The sequence below is a fragment of the Felis catus genome, chromosome A3 (assembly GCF_018350175.1).
Source record: "Felis catus isolate Fca126 chromosome A3, F.catus_Fca126_mat1.0, whole genome shotgun sequence".
NCBI classification, from domain to species: Eukaryota; Metazoa; Chordata; class Mammalia; order Carnivora; family Felidae; genus Felis; species Felis catus.
In genome coordinates, this window is record NC_058370.1 from 103,113,116 (window position 1) to 103,140,127 (window position 27,012).

The following is a 27,012-nucleotide window of genomic DNA, read 5'->3' on the forward strand; positions in this document are numbered from 1 at the left end:
CTGTCAAGCTGATTCTAAGATTTATATGAAAACAGGCAAAAGACCCGAAGTGACACTTCACCTAAAGCGTATATGACTTGTCTATAAGCACAAGAAAAAAATACTAAAATCTTTTCTAAATCGAATTTAATATTAGACATTAGGGAAATGAAATGCAAATTGAAAATTTACCATTTCACCTCCACTAAGGTGTCTAAAATGAAAAAACTAACCATAGCAAACGTTGGCAAGGATGTAGATAGGGCATCTGGAATGCTCATCCACTGTTGCTAGGAATAGAACTTGGTGTAACTTCAGAACACAGTTTGGTGGTTTCTTTAAAAGTTAAACATATACCTAGTATGCGATCCAGCAATTCTTCTCCCAGGTATTACCCACAACAAAATAAAAACATATGTCTCCCAAAAAACTTGCACACAAGTATCTGTAGTGGCTTTATCACAGCCAACTCCTGTAAACATCCCAAATGTTCACCACACAGACAAACAAAATGTAGCATATCCATACCGTAACAGTGCTATTAGCAGTAAGCACAAAGTACTCCTACAACAACACGGATGAATCCCAAAAATGTCACATTGAGGGAAAGAAGCCTGAGACAAAAGAATATACACTTCGCGACTCCATTTATTTAATGTTCAAGAGCTAGCAAAACAGGGGCGCCTGCCTGGGTGGCTCAGTTGGTTAAGTAATCCGACTCTTGATTTCGGCTCAGGTCATGATTTCATAGTTCGTGAGATCAAGTCCCGTGTTGGGCTCTATGCTGACATCAAGGAGCCTGCTTGGGATTCTCTCTCTCTCCCTCTCCCCGGCTAGGCTAGTGTGCACTCTCTCAAAACAAGTAAGTAAACATTAAAAAAAAAAAAAAAAAGAACTAGCAAAACTAATCCATGATGACAGATATCAGTACACCATTGTCTATGAGAGGTGGGGACTGATGGGAAGGGAGCCTGAGGGGCATTCCGAGGTGATGACAATGTTCTATGCCTTGATTGAAGGGGTGGTTACATGCGTGTCTACATTTATCAAAACTCACTGAGTTGTGCATTTAAATTCTACACAACTTAACTGTATGTCAGTTTCACCTCAATAAAAACAAATGTCTTTACAGGACTTCAGAGTTACCATCCTAGAAGGGGTGGGGTGTATTTTCCAAATTGACTTTGAAACTAAAAAGTAGCTTGATTATCAGCTTCTTGGGGAGACTCAAAAATAATTCAGATGGAGGGAGAGAAAACCCTAATATTCCTCGTGGAGTCAGGAGTTAGGAAAATGATCCAGAGATAAAACCGAGGGGCTGGCATTCATTTGCTGGTCTATTCTTGCCATGAATATTCAGTGAGTGCTTCTATGAGTCAGGCACTGCCTTGGGACAGACAAAGTCCTTGTCCTTGCTGAGCACATACTCTCTGAGAAGACAGACAAGGAAGCTACAGAAATAAATGGGGTGATTATAGACTGTGGCGAGTGCAACACATGACTGGGAGCCCATAAAGAGGTGGGAAGGTCCGAAAATAGTTGAATGACCAGGAAAGGCTTCCCAGAAGAAGTAATATTTGAGTTGTGTCATGGGGCAGAGGGCAGAGGGCAGAACAGTGCAGGCAGACAGAAGAAAGGATGCAAAGGTCCTGAGGCAGGAAGGAGGGCAATGTGTCTGAGGAAATGACAGACAATCAGGATGACCGGTGCTTAATAAGCAGGGAGGAGAAGGTGCGTGTCGGGTTGAGTTGGAGAGTCGGGCGGAGGCCAGAGCTCACAGGGCCCATGGGCAGGGACAGGAATGAGTCTGAGTGACAGTCTAAGACGACAGGGAGCCACTGAGGAGGATGGATTGGAGTGGGGACAGGGCTGGAAGCGAAGAGACCAGTTAGGGAGCTACTTACTGCACTGGTAGGGTGCTGGCAGCGGTGTGGAGCAGGGAAGGAGAGAAAACAGATTCGGGATGCGCCGTAGAAGCAGAATGGACAGAACTTGCTGATGCATTTGGCATGAAGAATGAGAGAGAGGAAGGCTGGGCCAATGGTGATACCATTTACTAAAGATGGGGAATTCTGGGGCAAAGTGAGTGTGGAGAGGAGGTGGAACAGGAGTTTCATTTTAAGATACTTACGTACCAGCAAGTGAAAATGCCAAGGAGGCACTTGGATACATGAGCCTGGACCTCAGAAGAGAGGGCCGGGCCAGGACACAAAGCCCAAGGCCACTGTTGCACAGATAGTATTGAAGCCAAGGACAGAGAGGAACTCTCCCAGGGTGGCGGGAGTGTCTCAGACTGAAAAGAAGTGGGTCCAGGGATGCGCCTGTCAAGGGCAGAGGAGAAGCAGTGGGGTGGGAAGGAAGCCAGGAAGACTGTTGCCAGAGGTTCACCCCTGTGTTCTCAGAACCTAGAACAGCCCCTGGGATACAGCACTCCCTGGCAAGATGGTCGCTGACTGCATGAAGAAAGGAAGGATTTGGGGGTGGTGCCCTTGCCAGATGCTGCTGAAAAGATGCCACGAGAGAAGCCAGAGAGGAGTCCACCGGCTTTCATAGCACGGGAAACAGCAAGGGCATTGACTCCAAGAGCCTTGGCAGGGAGGTGACGGGAACGAAGCCGAGATACTTCCATTCGGATGGGAATCAAGATGACCACCATCAGCGCGGCCACAGTCCACAATGACTCAGTCATCCCACAGCAGTGCCGCGGGACCGGTGGGGTTCCCTGCTGTCAAACCTCACATCAGGGGTCTTCGCGTCAAGTGGTTTCCTGAAGTGCATGGCCTGCCAGGCCAGCCAAGCGCCAGCTGCAATGGGAGGTATGAGCAAGACTCCCCCTGCCCGGGCTCAGGGACTCCGGCCACTTCGCTAACTTAACCACAGACACCCTTCAGGGCATTCACCCACTTCCCAGCCCTGGCCTGTGAATTCTCACTCCCGGGGTTTCTTTTCCACGTACCCTCACCTCAGCTGCCACGCCTGTGTTTCATTCTCGTCTATCCGCTGCTAGTGCAAGGCAGTGGTCACCAAACTTGTGATCCCTCTCACTATTAGAAAGGAAACAATAAATAAGTCACACGACTTGGACTTACCAGGCACAGTTAGAACAGAAGGGGATTTTTCCGGCCGTTCATTAACACGGCTGCTGTTCTGAACCCAGAAAATGTTGACGGGCTCAGGAGGGCCCACGGCCTGACAGGTGAGGTTGAAGGCTGTGTTTCTTGTGACATTCATGCTCTCAGGCTGTCTAGTAAAGTGAGGAAGTCCTGCAGAGAAAGAGTTCAGTGAAAGAATGTTTCAGATCTTCAAGCAAAGGCAGAGCCCCAAGGGGAATGGAGACTGTTCTAGAACTTGGCAATAGATTTCTTTACATACCACCTCTGGTCTGAAATGGCTAGTTTGCACCTTCTGAAAATTGGCTGAGAAAGAATAGAAACTATTCTTACCCAACTAGCTCCAGCCGGCTTTCTAGGACACTTTCTCAAAGCGGTTATGATGGTGATTCAGAACTGGTTTTACCAGAAGGGAGGGAGGCCTGGCGGTGTTGAAATCAGGCATTATTCCAACTCCAGGGACAGGCTGGCACGTTTTTCAGTGTTTCTTACCAAATTACACATGGAGTGAAAACAAAGCTACGTAATAGGTCCACCTGTTTTTGAGGACAATCCACTGCGTGTGTCCCTTTAAGATGAATGATAATGAATTTAAACATCTGTACACTTGCACAGGGCTTATACAGGGCTGGCCATTTTTCAAAGCACATTCTAATGATAACAGTGTAGACACAGTTACACACTTCCAATCCTAAGATCTTTGACTGTTATTCAGAATCGAGGCCATGAGGAAGGGAACTTTAGAAATACCTCAGAGAAAGCCAGTGAGTACGTACTTGGAGCATATGCCAAAAAATTAACAAGTCAAGTTAACCGTCCTCAGGCACTTAAACCATGTTCTTTGAGGATTGGGAACTCACAGATCTGGTCCCAGAAGGAATGATGTGGGAGTGGCATAATGGGCTTCTTTATTCCTATTTCAAAGTTTTGCAAAACTCCATTTGGACCTAATGTGATCCTGCCCTGGGCATTTTGTTGGGATTCTGACAAGTTAAATGTCCTCTCAACATTTTCCCAACACTTACAGCAAATGTAGGAACACTACCATCCTCCACACCCCCACTTTCCCCTAGGGCTGGTGCTGACATAACCCTGAGGAGGCATTAGCTGTCCAGCCTGGGATGGGCCTAGAGCAGAGCGCTAACACAGACTCCTCTGAGGGGCCTCTCCACCTCAGGCCTCCTGCAGCATTAGTGGGTATGAGGTTTAGGTTTGCAAAAGGATGGGTAGCAGAGGAGGCTTTCCTTGTGGGACAATTCTGGTTGGACTTCCCTGAAAAGCCAACCACTTGTTTTTTCTAAAGCCTGTGGTGAGGCGGGTCAGGAGAAAGTAGAAAAGAAAGGTGTTTGGGTGCTTCTGCTGGCAGGGGTATCTCAGAAAGCCAAGATGCAAGGGCCCTGGAGGCAGCCCGTGGGCTGGTGAGGAATGACAACTTGTGGTGAGAATAGAGGTGCTTCCTCCTTGAAGGCTTCCTCGACAGGCACCGCCATTGCAGAACCAGGCGTGCGCCCCAAGACCCGGGCTCACCTAGCCATCAGCTCACATCCCCTACTGCAGTTCAAGTTCCTTGAGGGCAGAGACCGCCTTCTTCTAGTCGACGTCTCATTCGGACCCACACTGAGCCCGTCTTATGTCACATCATGGAACTGCACTGAACCATCTACCTGACAAATCCTAGGGCCCAAAATGAGTCCCAGATTGAGCTGCTGACCCAGTTCAGGAAAACCACTCACCCTCCTGGCTTCACCATCCACATGTACCGATGTTGAATAATAGGCCAATCATCCCTAGACCAGGCGAAGGGTACCTGGTGCCAGCACTGAGAACCGGATAATGGAATGCATATCGCTTTCAGAAAAGTCTCCAGGTTTCTAAACTGTAAATAACCTGAGGACAAAGGAGTCCATAATCTGTTTTTTATCTCAGCCCTATTGCTCAGGATAGAGCTAAAACTTTGAGAATTGAATTCACGCCATTTATTTATTACCTAAAGTCTAAAAAGAGGATCACCTTATAAAATGTCAGTGCTCATGAATTTGCAAAGTTTGATTACAGAGTTATAAATGAGCATGCTAAACTCTAGAGTTTTATATGCAAAGCAATAAATACAGGTCACTCTGTAGCCTCTGGACTTACCCTGCACCTCGATGTAGATGGGGTCAGACACAATCTCTTCGTTGTTTATTTTCATCTTACAGATATATGAACCATTGTCTGAACGCTGCACACTGGTTATGCTTCAAAGAAAACACATAGAGATATTTACACTGAATACCCTTTGAGTTTCTGCTATAGGAACAGAACATTCTTCAACCTGTTTATCATATGCTCTGAGTGTTAATCTTCTGTGTCAACGTGGCTAAGTCATGGCATCTAGATATTTGGCCAAATATTACTCTAGATGTTTCTGTGAAAGTATTTTTCAGATGTGATTAACATTTAATTTTTTTTTTTTACATTTATTTATCTTTGAGAGAGAGAGACAGAGAACAAGTGGGGGAGGGGTGGAGAGAATGAGACACAGAATCGGAAGCAGACTCCAAGCTCCGAGCTGTCAGCACACAGCCCGACGCGGAGCTCGAACTCACAAACTGCGAGATCATGACCTGAGCCGAAGTTGGACGCCCAACTGACTGAGCCACCCAGGCGCCCATATGTGGTTAACATTTAAATCAGTAGACTCTGAGTAAAGATTACCCTTCACAACACGGGTGGGCCTCATCCAGCCAGCTGAGAGCCATGCTTATGAACAAAGACTGAGGTCCTCCAAGGAAGAGGGAATTCTGCCTCTAAACTGCTTTCGGACTCAAGACTATAATATCAACTCTTCCCTCGGTCTCCAGCTGATGCCCTGCCTGTTTCAGATTTGCCAGCACCCACAATCACATTAGCCAATTCCTTAAAATAACTTTCTCTCGTTCCTTCTTTGGTTCTGTTTTTTCTGAAGAAACATGACTAACACATATGCTGTCCCTCCTCTTGCCTTCTATGGAAGGCTCTGTACCAGGGTTCTCTATGTTGGGGTATTGCCCCATCAAGGCATTTTGCTGCAAACTTGTAGGGTTGTTTTTTTATTTTTTTAATTTTTTTTAATTTTTTTTTTTAACATTTGTTTATTTTTGAGACAGAGAGAGAGCATGAACAGGGGAGGGTCAGAGAAAGAGGGAGACACAGAATCCGAAACAGGCTCCAGGCTCTGAGCTGTCAGCACAGAGCCCGATGTGGGGCTCGAACCCATGGACCGCGAGATCATGACCTGAGCCGAAGTCGGACACTTAACCAACCGAGCCACCCAGGCGCCCCTGTAGGGTTGCTTTATGTGGGCACAATAACTAGGAGGCACCACGGTTTTTAGGGGCTAGGGGCAACTGTTCCATAACCCAAATGACTTTCTGAGACTAGAACCCAATTCCATTTATAGACACACAAAGAATTTGTCTGGTCTTAATATCCATCTAATTCCCAGGACTGCAATTACCTGAAAACGGGGGCTGCCATCCCTTTGTCCTGTTTGGAACTTGGCCATGACTCGGATCACGGACAGCACCTCCCTATTTGCGGCTGCCACGTGCATGAGGGGCGTGCCAGGGTGCAAGTCCCTGTGTATTCTATGATCTCTCCTGGAGTGGTCATGCCAGGCATCTACATGTTCACATTCGTATTATTTTATTTTAGATCACCTTTCTTTCGTTTTCCTTATACTATAGTTTGAACACTACATGTTGTAAAGTATCTGCTATAAACAGGTGGCCTTAGCTCTAAGAGCTTCAGAATCCTGCTTTCCACCCTTCAGACATGTTTACACACAAGAAGTTAGGCAAAACCTGCCCTTAGCTGGGTGTGGGAAGGGGTGAGGGCATGAGGAACTCTTTGAAATGCCCTCAAATGCTCTCAAAGGGGCGACACCTTCACTGACCCAAAGGCACTGATTTGTTCTACTGCGCTCATCGGACAGAGCAAAGGCTGTGGCTAGAGAAAGAAAGTAAAAGAAGAAAACTGTGGAGGGGTCCATCTTCCTTTCTAGTAGCTTGTTCCCTGATACAACTTATTTATCCCAAAGCAAAATAAGACCCATCCCTCAACCCATCAAGGCCTGAAGCTTAATGCTTAAAAGAGACCAGGAAGCTGGCAAGGTCAGAGGGGACGCCATCTGGGCCCACAGGTGGCAGCCGCCAGGATATACAAACAGCATAGCGGCATCAGGAACCAATTTGCCACAGCAAGGCCCCTTGGACTTGAGGTTGGACACACGGTCTTGAACACACGGTTTTCAGAACAAACATAGAACATTTTAAATTACAACTTCTCCCCAGTGATACCATGCTGCAGTTCCCTTTTAGCTTCTGATAAAGAGTAAGTAAAATACACATCAAGAATGGTGTCAATCAGGGGCCCCTGGGTGGCTCAGTTGGTACTTCGGTTCAGATCATGATCTCACGGTTCGTACGTTCGAGCCCCGCGTCGGGCTCTGAGCTGTCAGCCTGCTTCTGATTCTGTGTCTCCCTCTCTCTCTGCCCCTCCCTGCTCGCGCTCTGTCTCTCTCTGTCTCAAAAATAAATAAACATTAAAAAAAAAAAAAAGAATGGTGTCAATCAGAATGAGGAGAACCAGAGCTGCTTGGGTTAATATTACCTCCTTACTGTTCCCAAGGCCCAATAATGTGACTATCATCTGTCACCTGCACGTTCTGACGTGCCAATCTGAGCAGTGCCCCACTGACTCAGAATACTTTGCCTTCCCCTTTCCCCTCACTCCTGTGCGGGAGTGATATAATTTTGGAATTGCACCTGATGAACGGAAGTTGGACTTGGGGAAGACTCGGGATTTCAAAGAAAGGCCAGATCTCTCCATGCTTTAGGGCAGGACTGAAGGTCACAATGTCTAGAGGTCACTGGGAGAACATGGAAAGAGACTTCACAGGACAAATATCTCCAAATAAGGGGTTAGCTGACCCTCCTCTAATAAATCTCCCTGGATGTCATGGTGGCAGGAAGAAAGGGGGAGAGAAGCAGGTGTCTAGAATGGTGCCCGGACCAGCATGAGTATCAGCCAGGGGCTGAATGGTGCACCTGCTTCTAGGAGCTCTTGAAGATTCTGCATGGCTGAGCAGTCTAGTTTTCTTTACAGTTCAAAAACAAACCAACAAACAAAAAAATAAAACAAACCAAAAAACAAGGTCATGGCTACCAAAGAGGGGGTCCTTTCCACATATTTCACAGGTTCATTTTAGAAGAGGAGTCATTGTCTTGAGGCCAGGCCCAGGAGCTGGACTGATGATAAGATCTGATAGGCTGAGGACAGCTGTGCCTCTGAAGACCTGGCTCTGGCTCAGGGTCCAGAAGCCCAGTGTTGCAGCAGCCTTGTCACATGACTTAGGTAGTCAGGAGCCAGAATGCAAGTGAGGGCCACAGAGAGATGCAGAGCAAGGCCGAGGAAGGCAGCCCAAGGATGCGAAGTACCCCTGTGTGCGAGGGGGGGGACAACTGAGAAACTATCGGGTGGAAGTAATAGTTTAGCAGCACAGCTTGGACTTCAGAAATCAGACGCAAAGGGCATGAAAAGTCTAGGAGCATCTTAAGCCAACCAGCAAGGAAGGAAAATTCAACCAGGAGGAGAAAAGGAGAGCTCAAAGGAAACATGATCAAAACTTTGTCTTTAGTCATTCATATCAGGAAGAGGTCAGCAATCGCCTGGGGAGATGGGTTACGTGCCTGCATTGATTAGCAAGTCCAGACCCAGATTTCCACAAATAATTCTACATGTTGCTTCCTAGACATGCAAGTAAAGGCTGCCATGCTGAGAGCAGGGTGGGGGGTGAGGTGGAGAAGAGTTGCTGTCCCCACCTTCTCCCCTTTCCTAAAGGAAACAGTAGGCGGAGTCTCTAGAGGCTCCCCAGCGAAGGCTCTGAGCTCAGAATAGCAATCTAGGCATTCCAACAACTGAGTAAGAGGAGTTCCAGAAAGAACACAGGAAGGAGAGCATAATTCAAGAAAATGCCCCAGGGCTGGATTCTAGGTCTTTCTTAACCAGGCCTGTAGGTGGGCAGCACAGTGGAAGAGAAAAGACCCACCAAGACCACCCATCTCTCATCAGGAGATGTCACAACTCCAAGATAAAGTGGAGGTCCAGAAGCTTCCAGAGAGAAGTAAAGTGAGTCATTCACAAATGAATCAGAACCCCACCACACTTCTCAAGAACAAATCTGGGGGCAAAAAGGAAATATATCAATGACTTCCAAATGACAACAGGAAATTATTCTTTTTGAGTTCTGTATCCAGACAAACTACCTCAATGTGAGGATAGAAAACACAATAGCATTTTCAGACATGCAAGGTCCATGCTGGTGGAGGATGGGCTCTGTGCCAAAGCGAAGGAGTAAAAGCCAAGAGGCAGGGTTGGGGGCGGTGCGGAACCTGGGCTCCAGGAGGAAATAGGAGAAACAAGGGCCCCCAGAACAAGAGTAAAGATGACAGAGCTGCACCCCAGACCTGGGGAGCGACCTGCCCAGACTGGGGCAGGAGAAGGACAGGACAGGCATCTCCTACGAAAAGATCAGGCCTGGTAATCGCATCACTTTGAGAGGAGATGTTTGTAGAGTTTAGGGACAAATGAGAGTGACACTTAGAAAATTAAGCAAACTAACAAGCAAGGAAACTATTAAATTGAGGACAATCAAAAAGCTGTGAAGAAGTAAGATGTAACCACAGCCTACTGTATGACTCAGCTGAAAACAGCATTTACATAGCCACAAAAAACGTGAAGTCCTGGGTACTGATTTAACCAGAGTTGTAATGTTTTATTAGATGAACTCCAGGGCTAGGCGCGCGTGCACACACGCACGCACGCACACACACACACACACACACACGAGTCATAAGGATTGAATACCTACAAAAGATACCCAAGAAGTGGATAACCACAGCTCCTCGTTGGGGAAGGGCTGGAGGCTGGAGCAGAAGAGAGGATTTTTGAACAGTTGGGAGTATTTTACCATGTGTATGTACTGCTTTAAAAAAGGTATAAAAATTGTGTCAGATTCTGGTCAAATACAAACATCTGAACCGGGGAAAACCAAAGCCACCATACAGACTCAGCCACCGCGTCTAGACAGGAACCACCTGGACAGAGCCACAGGGCTCTTTGCATCTGCAAAAGCCCATCACACCAGGGTGGCCTCAGCTGGGTGAGTCCCAGTACGTCCTGTAAGGACACAGAGACTCCTTGTTTCTCAGACCTATCACATGTAGACTGGCCTGCTCAGACATGGCTCTGAAGTAGCAGCTACATTCTAGAGGCTTCTTAAAAGAAATACAAAAAAGAACAAATGGGGTACAGTTCCACTTAGATGAGGTACGTAGAGTAGTCAAAGTCATGGGGAAAGAAAGTAGAATAGAGGTCACCCAGCAGTAGCACTGCTAGGAATTTACCCAAGGGATACAGGAGTACTGATGCATAGGGGCACTTGTACCCCAATGTTTATAGCAGCACTCTCAACAATAGCCAAATTATGGAAAGAGCCTAAATGTCCATCAACTGATGAATGGATAAAGTAATTGTGGTTTATATACACAATGGAGTACTACATGGCAATGAGAAAGAACGAAATATGGCTCTTTGTAGCAACATGGATGGAACTGGAGAGTGTGATGCTAACTGAAATAAGCCATACAGAGAAAGACAGATACCATATGTGTTCACTCTTATGTGGATCCTGAGAAACTTAACAGAAACCCATGGGGGAGGGGAAGAAAAAAAAAAAAGAGGTTAGAGTAGGACAGAGCCAAAGCATAAGAGACTCTTAAAAACTGAGAACAAACTGAGGGCTGATGGGGGGTGGGAGGGAGGGGAGGGTAGGTGATGGGCACTGAAGAGGGCACCTTTTGGGATGAGCACTGGGTGTTGTATGGAAACCAATTTGACAATGAATTTCATATATTGGAAAAAAAAAAAGAATAGAGGTCACCAAGGACTGGGGGAAAAGGGAATGAGGGGTTAGTGTTTAATGGGCATGGAGCTTCCCTTTGGGGGGCTGAGAAAGTTCTGAAGATGGATGGTGGTGATGGGTGCCACACCAAAGTGAATGTACTTAAATGCCACTGAATTGGTGGCATCGGAAAGGGTCAAAATGGTACATTTTATCCTATGTATATTTCACCATGATAAAAATATTAAAAATGAAAAAACAGTTGTAGAGAAATACAAGTTTTAGAAAACTATAAAATCCTTCCAGCTCTAGCTACAGAGAACTAAGCTAGAATTGAATTCCCAGTGGGGAATCCCTAGACTACACAAAAAACATGTCAAAATACTTTTCCTTTGCCACAAATTACCCCAATAACTGAATGTGCAGGGCCGGCTGGACTACAGGAACATTGGCTTTTGTTTCTGCTTGAGAGTTTGGTCCCCCCAGTCTTCTGGTCTGATGGCTGGTACCTCCCTGGAATGCTTTACCTGACCAGAGAGTGTTTGTACCCAAGCCAGAGAGCTCCTTATACCTTATGCCCGACTTTAGAGCTAACTGTATCCCAAAAAGTACCCCCTCCTTTAGAGACTCCAGGGAAAGGTCCCGGCTACACAGCATCCCGGGATCTGCACAAATGGATGAGCTACAGTTTCAAGCTGATATCAAGTGCAAATGAGGCAAGATACCAGTCGGAGAGCCGAGGTGGCTTGGCTTAAGCCTGGTGGCTTAAGCCCTACAAAGGAGAATTGCTACAAGCTCTGGAGAGATAGAGCCTGAGGTGTGCACCACCCAGGACTAGGTCAGGAATATGGGGTCCGGGGAGGGCGGGGGGTGCAATTTTCAGTGTTAATCACCAAGCCATCAATTAGGAATACCCCAACCTGCTGGCGGACACAGAGTGTTCCCTATACCTACAATAGATGTCCAAGTGAAAGAAGAAAACATGCAAATTATTAGCAAAGAATGGACTCAGCTCAAGAGGACACCTGGGCTTGAAGCACCATATCAGTTACTTTTTCCCTTGTATATGCCCCATTATTCATTATTATGCAAAAACAATTTTTAAGGTTTTCCCTTTACAATTTCACATACATCCTTCTGTATTTGCTTCTGCTTTACAACAGTAGGTTACAGTGGCATAGAACGGTCAGTATTTTGAAGGCGTTTAATAATACAGGAGAACATTCATAATAGGACGTTACGTGGGGGGAACGAGATATATAATCATCTGTGTCATAAAATGCTAATTTCATTTCAGGAATATTAATTTCATATGTGCTTGGAAAAGTTTTCTCAGGGTTGTGGGCCATGGTTTCTTTCTCTGTGCATGTTTGGTAGTTTCTATGTATTTAACAAAATATATTACTATTAAAATAACTATTTTTAAGTTAATTTATCTATTTTGAGACAGAGAGAGAGAGAGAGGGCGCAGGGGAAGGGCACAGAGAGAGGGAGACAGAGAATCCCAAGTAGGCTCCATGTTCAGCTCAGAGCCTGATGTGGGGCTTGAACTCATGAACCGTGAGATCACGACCTGAGCCGAAATCAAGAGTTGGACGCTTAACTGAGCCACCCAGGTGCCCTTAATATAAATTTAAAATATACGCATAGAGGAACTAAGACCAAGCAGTTTCTAAAATCTTTTAGGAACACTCTTACTCATGATGTTAAATCTCCTTTAACCTTTCCCAAGTAGGGTGGGGATTGTACTTAAATGCACATGAACTTCTTTTATCATTTCCACATCCACCCCCATCCCCGGTTTCAATAAACTGAGGTTTGACCGAAAGATGGGTTGGGTCCTGAGTGGCAGAAGTGCCCCCTCAGTCCTGATGCCAGGTCCTCTCCCCTAAATCGATACTTCAAGGCCAAATCTACAAGTATGCACATCTCCTAACCTACTTTTAGGGCCAAAGACCAGATAGCTGACTGACCCTTAGTTTTAGAATGGGGCATTTGGGGGTTCAAGTGTGGGGTCTGCCCAATATGAAAGAGGAAACGTGGAACCAACAAAAACTCAGAAAGTTAAATCACATCCACAATCCTGGTCAGTCTCTAGCAACTCACAACTGCTTCATATTTAAAGGATGCATGCTGGTACGAATTGTGGGGGCCTCTCTCTGGAGACCCCATCATTTTCGAAATTCATTACCCTTTCTTATAATAACACCTTAAACAAAACTGGCTTATGTCCTAACTCCAAACACCTCGTGTTTCTCCCCATACTCCTCTGACCCCTGCCAATATACATGTATGTATTTTGTACATTCCCTTAAATACACGTGGCCCATACAGGTATTCTTAAGGGCAACTCCAAGAAAATTACAAGTTAATGAATTCCATGTGTTGAAGGCCTAGAACTTGTTTTTAACTCCTCACTGTTCCTTGCAACCAGAGTGGATTTCTTCAGGGCCCATGAGATGGGAGAAGAGACAATATTGCAAGTGTGCAAACCAGGCCCCCCGTTTAAGGGTGACAGCTTACTCTCCAGTGACCCCGGGCAAGTCACCCTACTCAGAGGGACCTCAAAGTCATCATCTAGAAGATACCATATTTAGGGTCTCCAACATCCTTCTCTCTTGCCAAGAAATTACACGGATATTTATAGTCTTGATTCAGTCACCACAATTTCCTTCATACGGCTCCTGTGTCACCTGAACATTAATATACTTGAAGAATATTGTAATGGTGGACTCAGTACTGTCCCCAAAGCTACTCAATTCAGCTGAGTGTCCACGGTTTATGAGAATTCTGATCACTAAATTTGCTGTATGGCTTAGTTTGGAGGTCAAATAAGATTTTTTTTTCCCCCTTCAGAATGAGTTTATGAGACTGGAACTGAGTACATGCAAAAGTATAAATTTTTGTTCTAAAGTTCTGAAAATATGACCCAGGTCACCTTCTGAACTCTAAAGACACAAGTCCAAGATAAGACACTGTCTGTTCTAAGTTTAAAAGCTCTCCAATTTGGGGCAGCTGGGTGGCTCAGTCAATTGAGCATCCAACTCTTAATTTCAGCTCAGATCATAATCGCAGGGTCACGGGATTGAGCCCTGAGTCGGGCTCCACACTGAGCATTTTGCTTAAAATTCTCTCTCTCTCCCTCTGCCCCTGTCCCCTGTTCACTGTCTCTGTCTCTCAAATAAAAAAAAAAAAATTCTGAGTGTCACATTAAAAATATTTTTTTAATTAAAACTCTCCAATTTAAGTCCTTTAAACATCCCATGGCTCCTTAGAACACACTTGAAGCTGCTGGTCACGTGATGCAAACCTATGTCTTTGGCAAGAAGGCAACTCACCCACGGTCTCACAGCTGTCCAGTGGCAGGACCCCCATTCAGGACTCCCAGCCCAGAGAGAGCAGGGCAGTGTTTTCCTCCTAATGATACCTGATGGGACCAATGTCCCGGCTCTTCGTTCCTTTAAGCCATTAAACTGCTCCTTATTCATTATTAAATGGATCATTAGAAGCTGTGTCTCTATCATGATAAAACATCTGTGTCTTGTAGTTGATGCAGAAAAAAAAAATGCAGTCAAATCTCCTGAGTGGTCTCAGCCACCGGCTGAGGGTGGCAGCCTGACAGTCCCAGCCAAAATTTAAATCAACCAACGGAAAACGTGACAGTTGTGTTCTTTGCTTTGATGCTAACCAAGCCTATAACTTGGAAAAACTATGCAAAAAAAACTTAGAAACAAAAAAAAACAAACCCCCAAGGTGCATCTTCTGGAAATGTTGACACACTAAATTCTAACGGGAGCTGTCAGTACTGTGGTATCTCTGAGGCAGTTTTCTGAAAAGGAAACATCAAATGATTCACCAAAAGACGGGACACCGTCCGGGACTGCCCCAAGCATCAGGCCAGGGAAAGTGAAAACACACCAGATCAAAGAGGGCTCCCCTCGCTCGGAGCGCAGGAATCCTAGGGAAAAGGCACTGGCGCCAACCCTGCACGGCCCTGACCTCATTTTGAGCTTTTAATGACCACAGGTCCACCGAATTCTAGAACTGCACATGCAAGGACAAATAAACAAGACCAAACAAAACAAAACACTCAAACCCCTCCTGGCTGAAGAGGAGCGAGTAGAGAATAAAAAAGGGATGGGGAGAAGAGAAGTAGCTGTCTCACTGTCAGCGGTACTCTGAAATACGATGACTCAGTCCTAGGGACAATGGGTTATTCCAGATACCTGCTGACTTGGCTCTGTCAACCCCCCACGCCCACCCCCAATGCATTCGGCTGGCCCCTGTCAAAACAAAGTGGAACAATGAGACGGTGACACGGTGACACGAGGACTACCACAGTACCATGATCTGCAGGAGCAGGGGGTGTAGGGGAGGGGGGAAAGGGAGGATAAGGCAAAGGAAAGGGGTGGGAAGCCTGTTTGTTTTAAAACCTCCACCCCCACGGTGCGATTTAGACGCCTCCACATACTGGGTAAGAAACGTCGTTCCCACTCACTGGGAGAGCTCTTGAGTCAAGCAGAGCGTGACGTGACTTGCAGGTCAGGTGGGAAGTGGTTCCCCAGAACCCAGAGCCTCTGATAACCAGCAGTTCCAGTGAGGCCAAGATCAACGTAAAAGAAATCAACAATACAGACCGTCAGCTATTAATCTACACTGTAAGTGGATCGGTGAGTTGCTAACACAGAAACTAAAAAAAACTTTTTTAACTTATGAGGTTTTTGCTTTTGATAACAACATTTAATGAAAGAAAGGAAGAAAGAATACGTACCTGAAGGAAGCGATTATTGCTGTAACTTCATCATCTGGATAAAACTGAGTAATTGCATGATGTGCCCCCAGCAACTCCTTCCCATCTTTCCACCAAGAAATAACTGCGATGTCCTGGTACATGTTAGGTATATTGATCGAGCAATTAAATTTGACATCTTTATGTTCAGAAAGTATTATGTGGCCAATTGTATGATTAAATGCAAGAGGCGGGAGCTTTGACCCAGCAGAGGTCACTCCAGGATGGACTGCATTGCCCGTATGCCGTCGTCCGGGCTGGGTTGGTGAAAACATCAAGGCAGGCTGGTACCCACGGGTGTGAGGAAGGGAAGATGGCATGTGGTCAGTTTGCAGACTTCCTGGGTATGGCAGGTCAGGCTTGGTTTCTTCCTTCACCTCTGCAAAAGCTGCAAAACAGAACACCTGATTTTTAGCCTTTTAAATAAAGGAATTTTCCAAGTAGGTTCCCAATCTCTAAGCCTCTGATGACAGACAGGGGGTATCCTCAGGGTCCTCAGAAAACATGAGCAAAATGTATTTAACACACACGTCTGGACATATATTCTCATTCACAAATTCATTCATTTGTTCACATACCTCCTAAAGAATGTTTAAGAAATAGAACTCCTCCCACCCATTTTTTTCTTTTCTTTTCTTTTTTATTGAGATGCAATTGACTTATATTAAGTTTCAGGTGTACAACATGATTTGATATTTGTATATGTGGCAAAATGATCACCACTACAATCTAATTAACTTAGTTGACTACCAGTTACAAAATTTATTTCTTGTGATGAGAACTTTACTTTTTATTATTATTTTTTTAAATTTTTATTTGTTTTCTTGAAAGAGAGGGAGAGTGTGCACCTGCGAGTGAGTGGGGCGATGGCAAAGAGAGAGAGAGAGAGAGAGAGAGAGAGAGAGAGAGAGAAAGAGAATCCCAAGCAGGCTCCATGCCCAGCAGGAGCCCAATGTGGGGCTTGATCTCATGACCGTGAGATCATGACCTGAGCTGAAATCAAGAGTCAGATGCTTAACCAACTGAGCCACCCAGGCGCCCCTCTTGTATTGAGAACTTTAAAGATCTACTCTCTTAGCAGCTTTTAAATGTACAACACAGTATTATTAACTGTAGTCTCCTTACCGTACATGACATTGCGAGGACTTATTCATTTTATAACTGGAAATTCATATCCTTTGACCACCTTCCTCCATTTGTGAAAATTGTGACTCATTCAAAGTCCTTCATATCCAACTCAACAGCATGGCAGGAAGGTGATGGCAACTGAGATCACTTTTCTCACTGTGTTCTCAATCACAGACTATGCCACAAATTTGACCAATGGTCTTGTAAAGGCTGCTACTGGTCACAAAGATATGAGTTTACAATTCTGGTGCCTCAACATGACCCATCTCTAGGTATGGGGGGGATAAAAAATCAATGTCACTTATGTCATCAACAACAGAATGACTTGGAGCTTCCATTAAAATGCTTGCCTGCTGGAATGAACCTGGCAATGTTGATTTCATCTGGCCCACAAGTATTTCTAAAAATATTGGCTCTTGGGGCGCCTGGGTGGCGCAGTCGGTTGGGCGTCCGACTTCAGCCAGGTCACGATCTCGCGGTCTGTGAGTTCGAGCCCCGTGTCGGGCTCTGGGCTGATGGCTCGGAGCCTGGAGCCTGTTTCCGATTCTGTGTCTCCCTCTCTCTCTGCCCCTCCCCCGTTCATGCTCTGTCTCTCTCTGTCTCAAAAATAAATAAACGTTGAAAAAAAAATACTATAAAAATATTGGCCCACAATAGTTGTACTTCTGGCTTTTTTAATAGCATTTTTGGAGCATACATCCTATGCTGGTTGTTACGTATTCAAACACGTTGGCCACAGTTGAGATAGGCAGAGAATGGGAGAGACATTGTGTGGGAAAGTGACTGGGGGTACCCAGAGGTGCCCATCCCCACTCCAGAGCTGTGCCTCTGCCACACTCAGGATGTTGCACCCTCCTGGGCTCCTGGGTGTGTATGTGCAGGGAGAGTAGGGTGGTTTCTGCTTACGGTTGTGACAGACTTAGCAAGTAAGAATGCAGGAAACCCAGTTGAAATTGAATTTCAGATAAACAACAAACAATTTTTAGCATAAATAGTCAACTAAGCTTATTTGGCCAATGGAGATACAATCAGGAAATCTGGGAGCAGAAGGAAGGATCTGCGAGTTTGTTCCTCTGGCTTCCTGCCTGCCAAGTCGCTCTGGACTGCACATCTCCCTCAACTGAAGGTCACGGCTTCTGTTAGGGAGTCTTCTCTGTGTGATTCTTCCCTGCCAGGTCGGCCGGTTGCTGCATTTGGGAACTGCCTCCAGGGTGAATGCCAGGTTGGAGAAAAAGAGATTTCACTATCAGAAACCAGGGAAGGGGTGCCTGTGGTGGCTCAGTTGGTCAAACGTCCAACTGTTGATTTCGGATCAGGTCATGATCTCAAGGTTTGTGATCTAGCCCGAAGTCAGGCTTTGCGGTGCCAGCACAGAGCCTGCTTGGGATGTTCTCTCTCCCTCTCACTCTGCGCCTCCCCACTCGTGCATGCACTCTCTCTCTCTCTCTCTCTCAAAATAAAGAAAAAAAACTTAAAGAGAGAGAGAGAGAGAGAGAAGTCAGGGAAAGCTCACTGCTTGTCCTCAGCCTGAGGTCTCAGTGGCTGTGGGAGAGCAGGGGCCCTCCACATGCTTTGGGGGAGGCTATGTGGGTCAGCCGCAGGCTGGCCTTGAGCCCGGCCATCCAGACAGATGAGTGTGCTGTGATAGAAGCATTCATTTATTCCAGGGAGTGGAGGTCAGGGTGACTCTGCAGAGAGAGGCCCCTGCCTCTCCTGTCGCTGCCACGCCAGGCAAATCTTAGGCACAAGTGTGGGCCTGTGCTCTTAGCGGGAAATGGCAAAACTCTGCCTGGGCGCCATCCAGCTCCATCATCTTCCTCTGAATTTGGGGATACTTTCTGCAGTTGTGAATGCTCTGGCTATTTATCTTATGCCTGCAGACCCTGTGCAAGAACTCTTTTTCTTGAGGCGTTGAAGCACTTATAATTCACCTTTGCCTCTCAGATCAGCAAATTTATCGAGAGTCCTTATTCACGGACATCCATGAGACTGGGAAGGCAGGGGGTTTGTCCAAATAACCGTGTTTTTCTTTAAAGGCAAAAAAAAAAAAAAAAAAAAAAAAGTGGAGTGGGAGAAGCAAATAATTCCTTCGTTTGTTTAATTTACTTAAAGACACTTAAAATGTCAAATTATAAGGGTAACCCAAGTTGGTAGTGGAAAATTCACATGTTTACAGAAGCCCAGAGAACATAAAATGGGAACCTGTTTTTAATCCCAAGCCTGCAAGATAACCTCTGGTTACAGCTGGGGTCTAGCCTTCAGTTTTCTCGGAGCCAAGCTGCTAAGTGAGCAAACTAGAGACAGGGCCACCCACTCAGAGGTCGGAGGGGCAAACCCACCCTATAATCACTATGGCTGGTTTAAAAGATAGCTAAGCTCCACGAGCTGAACTGCCAGGAGTTGGCAGAATGATTCAACTGCCAGTAAGCATTTACCTCGCACCTACCGGGTCTAAGATTTGTTGTGATAGTGTAATGGGATACAGAGAGGCACTCGCCCCAGACGGGGAGCAGCAGAGGGTCCCAGGAGTTAAAAGGAAGAAGGGATATGGGGAAGTGGGGCAACAGGGCTGTCCTGACAAACGTCAGCGGGGCTTTCCCTGGTCCCTCCCCACCCCCGACTACTTAGCCCTCCTACTTGGGGTGCTGGGGCTCTCCCCCTCGTAACGTCTCCTGGGATTCCTCATTCGGTTCTTTCTCTCCTGCTGGACTGGGAGCCCCAAGAGGGCTAGCACCCACACTCTAGCCAGGTCATAGAAGACGCTCAAAATAGGCGTGTTGAATGAATAAAAGTAAAGGCATGAATTAGAGAAGGGCTGTGGGAGGGGGGACAGGGTTTCTAGGGGCTGGGGCGGTGGGAAATTGCAGAGAAAGAAGAGGCCCTAATAGTTTGGGAACATGACTGCAGCTGCAGGGTGGTGCTCCTGTGCTAACATCAAAGAGCCAGAGCAAGTGGATAGAGCTGACCGTGGAGACTCCTGGATCCTGGCTGAGGCAGCAGTGATTCCTGGAAAGTTTCTGAGCAGGGGAGGGAGATCAGAGCCGTACCCGACTCCGGCACTCACATCTGGCTGAGTGGGAGCCCGAGGAGCAGGAAGGAGGAGGCCAGGAAGAAGGGAACCCGCCAGGAAGATGGCACAGACCTAACTACCAGAGTGGCTGGGAGCAGGAAGGATGCTGGAGAGAGAAGAAAGGTTGACCCCAACAGTGTTCCCACTATGGCCATCATCCCACAACAGAAAGGTCGGTCTAACACCAAGTATTTAGGAAGGATATAACCTCAGAACACAGGAGAGTTCTCAGGAGTGGTCATTATACTGGTTGTTGTTGGCAGGCCGGGAGGCTGCTTCCGGTTCAGTTGTCTCACACGGAGAAGGGGGATGGTAACCATGGTGCCCCACAGGGTATTGCTGTCAGCAACAAAGGAGGTATCACTATGTCTGGCTCATCGTCAGCTCTCCAGTAACTGTTAGCTATTACTCTTTTTTATTATTTTCCCAGGTTACTCTGAATCAGTAAACACCTGCCGCACACAGCCCAATACTTGAGAGGGGCCGATTTACAAGGGTTGATACCGGGAGCTGCCCAACTCCTCGTGGATGATGGTGCTGGTGAGGCTTCCGCTGCACAACTTTGCTGGGGGCCGGAGGGGGTGCCGTTCATCGAGCAGTCTGTGTAAATGCTGTTTTAGAGCTCTGCAGTGCATACAGGGAGCCCTGAGCGATTTCGGATAATGTGGAAAAGGGCAAAATAAAAACCAATCCAAGGTTTTGGACCCAGGGGTCAGGGCAATGACCGATCAGAAATTATATTTTTTTCATAACTTAAAAAAAAAAATTAATGATTTTTTAAAATGAATTAATTTATTTATTTAGACGCTGGGCTCAATCTCACTAATTGTGAGATCATGACCTGAACCAAAATCAAGAGTTGGACGCTAAATGGACTGAGCCACCCAGGTGCCTCCAGAAGTGGAACGCTTTACGATTATTTTGGGAGAGTTATGGCAGGAGGAGGAGATCAGACCAACAAGGCCTGCTTATACAGCAAACCTTTTAGTTCTCACTAACATGCTCCCATTAACTCATCTTTACGATGGCAAAAGGGAGCGTGGTGGCCTTGGTGTTAGATGGATAGACATTTGAGACAATGTTTAGTCAAGGTGAGAGATGTATTAAAAGCCCACAGAGACTGGGGGCGCCTGGGTGGCTCAGTCGGTTGAGCGTCTGACTTCTGCTCAGGACATGATCTCGCGGTTCACAAGTTCGAGCCCTGCGTCGGGCTCTGTGCTGACAGCTCAGAATCTGGAGCCTGCTTCAGATTCTGTGTTTCCCTATCTCTCTGACCCTCGCCTGCTCATGCTCTCTCTCTCAAAAATAAATAAACATTAAAAACAAAACCAAAAACAGCCCACAGAGACTGAATGAGAATTTTGTACTCTCTGCATAGCATACATGGAAAAGTGGGCTGCCTCTGGCTATAATTTGGGTGGAAGACACAAGAAACTTCACCCTCCCCACCCCTCTCTTCCTTCTTTCAAGGCTGTTTCCATCTGTGGACTGGATAAGCTCCTCAAGTGGGAAGTTGAGCCTTACATAAGTAACTGCTACTAAGCAGCCTTGGATAAACGGCATCACACCAGGTCGGACAGCAGCTGTCCCACTGTTCCAGAAGCTGCCATCTCCCCCCCAGCCCCCAGCCTGGGAGCTGCATGATGGAGCATCCCTGCCCATTCCCAATCACTACTCGGCCCTTGCCCAGATTCCAACGTCAGCTTCGCACAGACAGGGATTGTGCCTCCGTCATCGGCCTCCAGTGCCAAGCACAGGGATAGGCTTATGGGACACAATTAGCAAATGCTTATTCATCCCACAAATAAATTGGTTCAATATACCGTCCATTGTTTCCCGCAGGTTTGCCTTGTTTTTCTGAACAAATCTGTAGCTTTCTCGAAAGCTGGAGGTGACATCCTTTGACCCCAGCAGGATGAGAAACATGGATTTACTCTGCAGTGAACATTCACGGAAAAAATGGGTGTGATGATGTGGGCCGAGTTCTGAAGGGTGAGCTGGGAAGAGACGTGGTCCAGGCAGGGACACTGCTGGGGCTGGGGCTGGGACTGAGAGGGGACACTGGCATGCCTCTGAAACAGCCCCTCTTCCACCAAGCACACACAGCCGCAGTGAGCCAGCCATTTAGGGACCTTAGTCTGTTAGACTCAGAATTGGTCACTGAGGGGATGTTAGTAAATAGGCCACTTTCTGTGCGATCAACTAGCACATCCGACCTTTAAATCCATGACTAATGGCTCAGTGCTTGCTGAGTGTGCATGATGGCAGGCAGGCTGGTGGTCAGTATTGTTCAGTGGTGCCCAGCAAAGTGCCCTGGTGCCTGAGACATGACCTCAGAAAAGCTCTTTAGCCTCTCTGGTCCCCTGCAAGGATAAGAGTGCCTCGGTGGTAGGACATGATCGGATGTATAGGGTCTGCCAGCACATTCTACGGATTTTGGCTGATGCTGTTGTCATTGCATTGCATCTGAACTGGGCCTGTTGGCCACCTGAAGTAGGATTTTTTTTTAATGTTTTTTTTTTATTTAAAAAAAAATTTTTTTTTCAACGTTTATTTATTTTTGGGACAGAGAGAGACAGAGCATGAACGGGGGAGGGGCAGAGAGAGAGGGAGACACAGAATCGGAAACAGGCTCCAGGCTCCGAGCCATCAGCCCAGAGCCCGACGCGGGGCTCGAACTCACGGACCGCGAGATCGTGACCTGGCTGAAGTCGGACGCTTAACCGACTGCGCCACCCAGGCGCCCCTAATGTTTTTTTTTTAAATGTTTACTTATTTTTGAGAGAGACAGAGACAGAGCTCGAGCAGGGGAGGGGCAGAGAGAGAGGGAGACACAGAATCCGAAGCAGGCTCCAGGCTCCGAGCTGTCAGCACAGAGGCCGATGTGGGGCTTGAACCTACGGACGGTGAGATCACGACCTGAGCCGAAGTCGGACGCCCAACCGACTGAGACACCCAGGCACCCCTGAAGTCGGATTTTTTTTCTTTTAATTTTTTTAAGTTTATTTATTTTGAGAGACAGAGCAGGGGAGGGTCAGAGAGAGAGAGGGAGAGAGAGAGAGAGAGAGAGAGAATCCCAGGCAGGCTCCATGCTGTCAGAGCAGAGCCCGATGTGGGGCTTGAACTCACGAACCGTGAGATCATGACCCGAGCTGAAACCAAGAGTCAGACGCTTAACCAACTGAGCCACCCAGGAGCCCCAAATAGGATTTTTTTTAAGTTTACTTATTTATTTTGAGATAGCGAGAGAGCGAGAGCGAGAGCGAGAGAGAGAGAGAGAGAGAGAGAGCACAGGCAGGAGAGGGGCAGAGACAGAGAGAATCCCAAGCAGGCTCCATACTGTCAGCACAGAACCCAACGCGGGGCGCAAACTCACAAACTGTGAGATGGTGACCTGAGCTGAAGCCAAGAGTCGGATGCCTAACCGCCTGAGCCGCCCTAAAGTAGGATTTCTGAGGTCCAGGGGCAGCAGGTGGAATGGTGGCAGAGCAGGCCCCCAGGCCCTGGACGCCCTCCAAACCACGGGAAGAAGACTGGGCCGGCAGCAGCCCTGCAGGAGGAAGAGTGCGGGTGGGCGAGCCTATCCAGCCCTGCCTTGGGTGTCAGGTGTCATCAATCTGCCTTACAACCCTGGGTGCCTGGAAAGCGACAAGGGAAGCACCTTGGCCTGAGCGTTGGAATAAGGGCAGGACTGAAGTGCCAGCCGGTGGGACCCACTACTCCGCTCTTTCTACTCTTCCTCAAACAACAAAACGGACAGAGGCATCAAGCAAGCTCTCTGAAGGTCAGCCTCACAATCAGGAGGCCCAGAGGCGGGTGCAAGAGTGAGGGCTTATTCCTGAACTCCTGGGGGTTCTCTGCTTCTCACCTGCAACCTACGTGGCCCAGGGGGGCAGCAACAGATAGAGGGGAGGATGCCCTTTGCCCGAGAGCTAAGGCCTCCATTCTGGCCTGGCTGTCTGCTGTGGGCTTTGCTATCAAGCAGCCACCTTGTAGTTGGGAGAAAGGCCTCCTTCAGGAGTGTGTTTGCAGTTTACAAAAAGGCTTTTGGAGGCCGCACCCCGTCCCTTCCCCTGCAGCACCCTGTGTCCGCCTCTAAGAGAAAGGGCCATACCTGGACCCCCACCGCCCCAGCCTCACCCCCGTCCTTCTGGCTGCTATTTGAATCATGTCCCTCGGCAGCTTCCCTATCATCTAGTTTAAGGGCTCCTTCCCCACCCCCATGGCTGGCTGAGGCCAAACCAAGAACAAACAGAACCTTGCTACTTAGTTTTGTGTCACTTTATGTAAACATGAAGGTTTCTCAATTGATAAAGAGGAACAACAATACTTAATAAGAGAAAAATGTAAACCCTTTACCCCTGGGGGGCCCCGGCTGGCTCAGTGTGTTAAGCGTCTGACTTCCGCTCAGGTTCATGGGTTCAAGCCCTGAATTGGGCTCTCTGCTGTCAGCTTTGGATCCTCTGTCCCCCCCACCCCGCCCCTCCCATGTTCTGTCTTTCTTTCTCTCTCTCTCTCAAAAAAAAAAAAAAAAAGAACCCTGGAGTCAAAGAAGCAAGATTTAGCCCCGCGCCGAGGCCAAATGACCTGTGCAAGTCACTTGTCCCTGTGAGAGTCAGTCTCCTCATCTGGAAAGCAAGACACATAACACCTCCTTCTGTCAGAGATAATAGCAGAACACTACACGTAAAGCTCTGTGCAATGCCTGACACGCACAGACATGCAATGAATGGCAGTTAAGATTTTCATAACACGAAACATCTGATCCGTCTTGTTTTGAAGGCGCAACTAGTCATGTCTGGACCATCAGTGCTGAACATATGGGACCAGTTATGCTGACTTAGACCATGCAGCCTCCTGCAGTGAAATATGAATATATGTTTACTTAACTAAGGGTTTTCCTTCTCTTCCCCCTTTGGCAGGACACCAAGTATCACGGAAAGGCTGAAGGAACGCTTTCTGGCCAGAGTGGTGAAGCAGTTGCCCCCTGGGGGTTTGGGGCTGATTCTCCCCAAGGACCAGATGTGGCTTTCACAACACATAGGAGAGACTCTCAGTCTCCAAGTTTAATTCCTCCATCATGCCACTCCCGACACTATGCTCCGGCCCACCAATACCTGAATGCCTATTAATAAAAAGGCATTATTTTAACATTTATTTATTTTTGGGACAGAGAGAGACAGAGCATGAACGGGGGAGGGGCAGAGAGAGAGGGAGACACAGAATCGGAAACAGGCTCCAGGCTCTGAGCCATCAGCCCAGAGCCTGACGTGGGGCTCGAACTCACGGACCGCGAGATTGTGACCTGGCTGAAGTTGGACGCTTAACCGACTGCGCCACCCAGGCGCCCCAAAAAAGGCATTAAAGAAAAAATGATTTCCTTTAAAAATGTGACTATTTCTAGGAGCGGCTGGGTGGCTCAGTCATTTAAGCATCCGACTCCTGGTTTCGGCTCAGGCTATGATCTCACCGTTTCGTGAGTTTGAGCCCCACATTGGGCTCCGTGCTGACAGTGCGGAGCCTGCTTGGGATTCTCTGCCTCCCCCTCTCTCTGCCCTCCCTCACCCACTCCCACTTGCACTATCTCTCTCTCAAAATAAGTAAATAAACTTAAAAAAAAGAATAAATAAAATGTGACTATTTCTGGAACAGCAAACACCTAACAAGAATAGTTTGTTAATCTCTTTCCTAAATGACAGAGGGCACAGAATTCTGTCCAATAACAGATATACTTTTCCTTACTCTTCCCACTAAGTACACATAAAAACAATGGAAACAAACATTAAACAAACAAAGCCACTACCAACAACCCTGAAAAGTGGAGAGAAGGCAGACCGACTAAGGACTTCAGGGTGCTAGAACACTGTGATGACGATTTCCCTGGGTTTTCCTTCGGCTCCACGTGTCTCGAGTTGGAAATGTTCACAGGCAAAGACCACCACCACCAACAAAACACACAAACAAAAACACAAAATCAAAAACAAAAGCCGGTTTTCCAGAGTCAAAAGACCAGGAAAGGGGCAGCCCATCAAGACAGAAGACAGTTAGACCACAAACTGCTCTCCTCCAGGCAAACCACCCAGAAAAAACTATGGTCCCATCTCCACTCATGCCAGCAAAGGTCAAATGGGGAGCCAGGACTTGCACCCTTATCAGGTTGAAAGGAGGTGCCACAACTATTCCACTGGGTGGTATCAGAAAGGGCCAAGTAGAAAGCTGGGACTTTCATCCTCACTGGCTTGTGGGGAGCCTGGACTTCTACTCCCACCTGGCAGTAATGAGGCATGCCTCCCGGTCCTCACTGGGATGGTTTCAGAGAAGGCCTAGTAGAGAGTCAGGGCTTTCACTGCTGCCCAGCGAGGCCATCCCTCCCCTCCCCCTACTGTCAGTGGGGGTAAGGTGGGGAACAGTCGGGAAGTAATAAGGCACTCCATCCCTTCCCAGACAGAAGGTATCAGTAGAAACCTAATGGGCAGCCAGAACTCCCACCCACCTCTGACCAGCAGTTACTCACATTCAGATGCCAATGGAGGCTGAATGGAGAACCCAGAATTCTACCCTCACCAGGCAGTAAAGAAGCAGCATACCTCTTTCCCAGCCAGAGCAGTTGAGAGGAAACCAGGTATAACAAAAGAATAAAAGATAAAAACAAGAGCCAGAGTCTCATAATATAATACTGAAAATTTTTAGGTTTCAATAAAAAATTCAATCTCAAACTCAATGAGATACTAATACCAAAGTGACAGAGAATTGTCTGAAAAAGACTTTTGGGGGGGGGGGGTGCAGAGAGAGAGGGAGAGGGAAAATACTAAGCAGACTACATGTTCAGCAGAGTCCTACATGGGGCTCTATCCCATGACCATGAGATCATGACCTGAGCCGAAATCAGGAGTAGGACACTCAACCAAATGAGCCTTCCAGGCACCTCTGAAAAAGGTTTTAAAGAAAGAATAATAAAAAGACTCCAATGAGCAAGTATGAACATGAAACACATGAGAAAATAGAAAGCCTC

At 47.1% G+C, this 27,012-nt stretch overlaps 1 protein-coding gene across 3 annotated transcripts in view; it reads right to left on the minus strand.

Annotated features, from left to right (window-relative positions):
- The window catches only part of MERTK (MER proto-oncogene, tyrosine kinase), a 147,609-nt gene that overhangs the window by 81,788 nt on the left and 38,809 nt on the right, over window positions 1–27,012 (minus strand). For all 3 annotated transcript variants that reach the window (XM_023251887.2, XM_023251886.2, XM_023251885.2), the window contains exons 2-4: window positions 15,785–16,190; window positions 5,226–5,326; window positions 3,069–3,242 (exon numbers count right to left, since the gene is read on the minus strand). In XM_023251887.2, coding sequence (XP_023107655.2) covers window positions 3,069–3,242; window positions 5,226–5,326; window positions 15,785–16,190 — 681 coding nt within the window. The remainder of the gene's footprint in view (window positions 1–3,068; window positions 3,243–5,225; window positions 5,327–15,784; window positions 16,191–27,012) is intronic.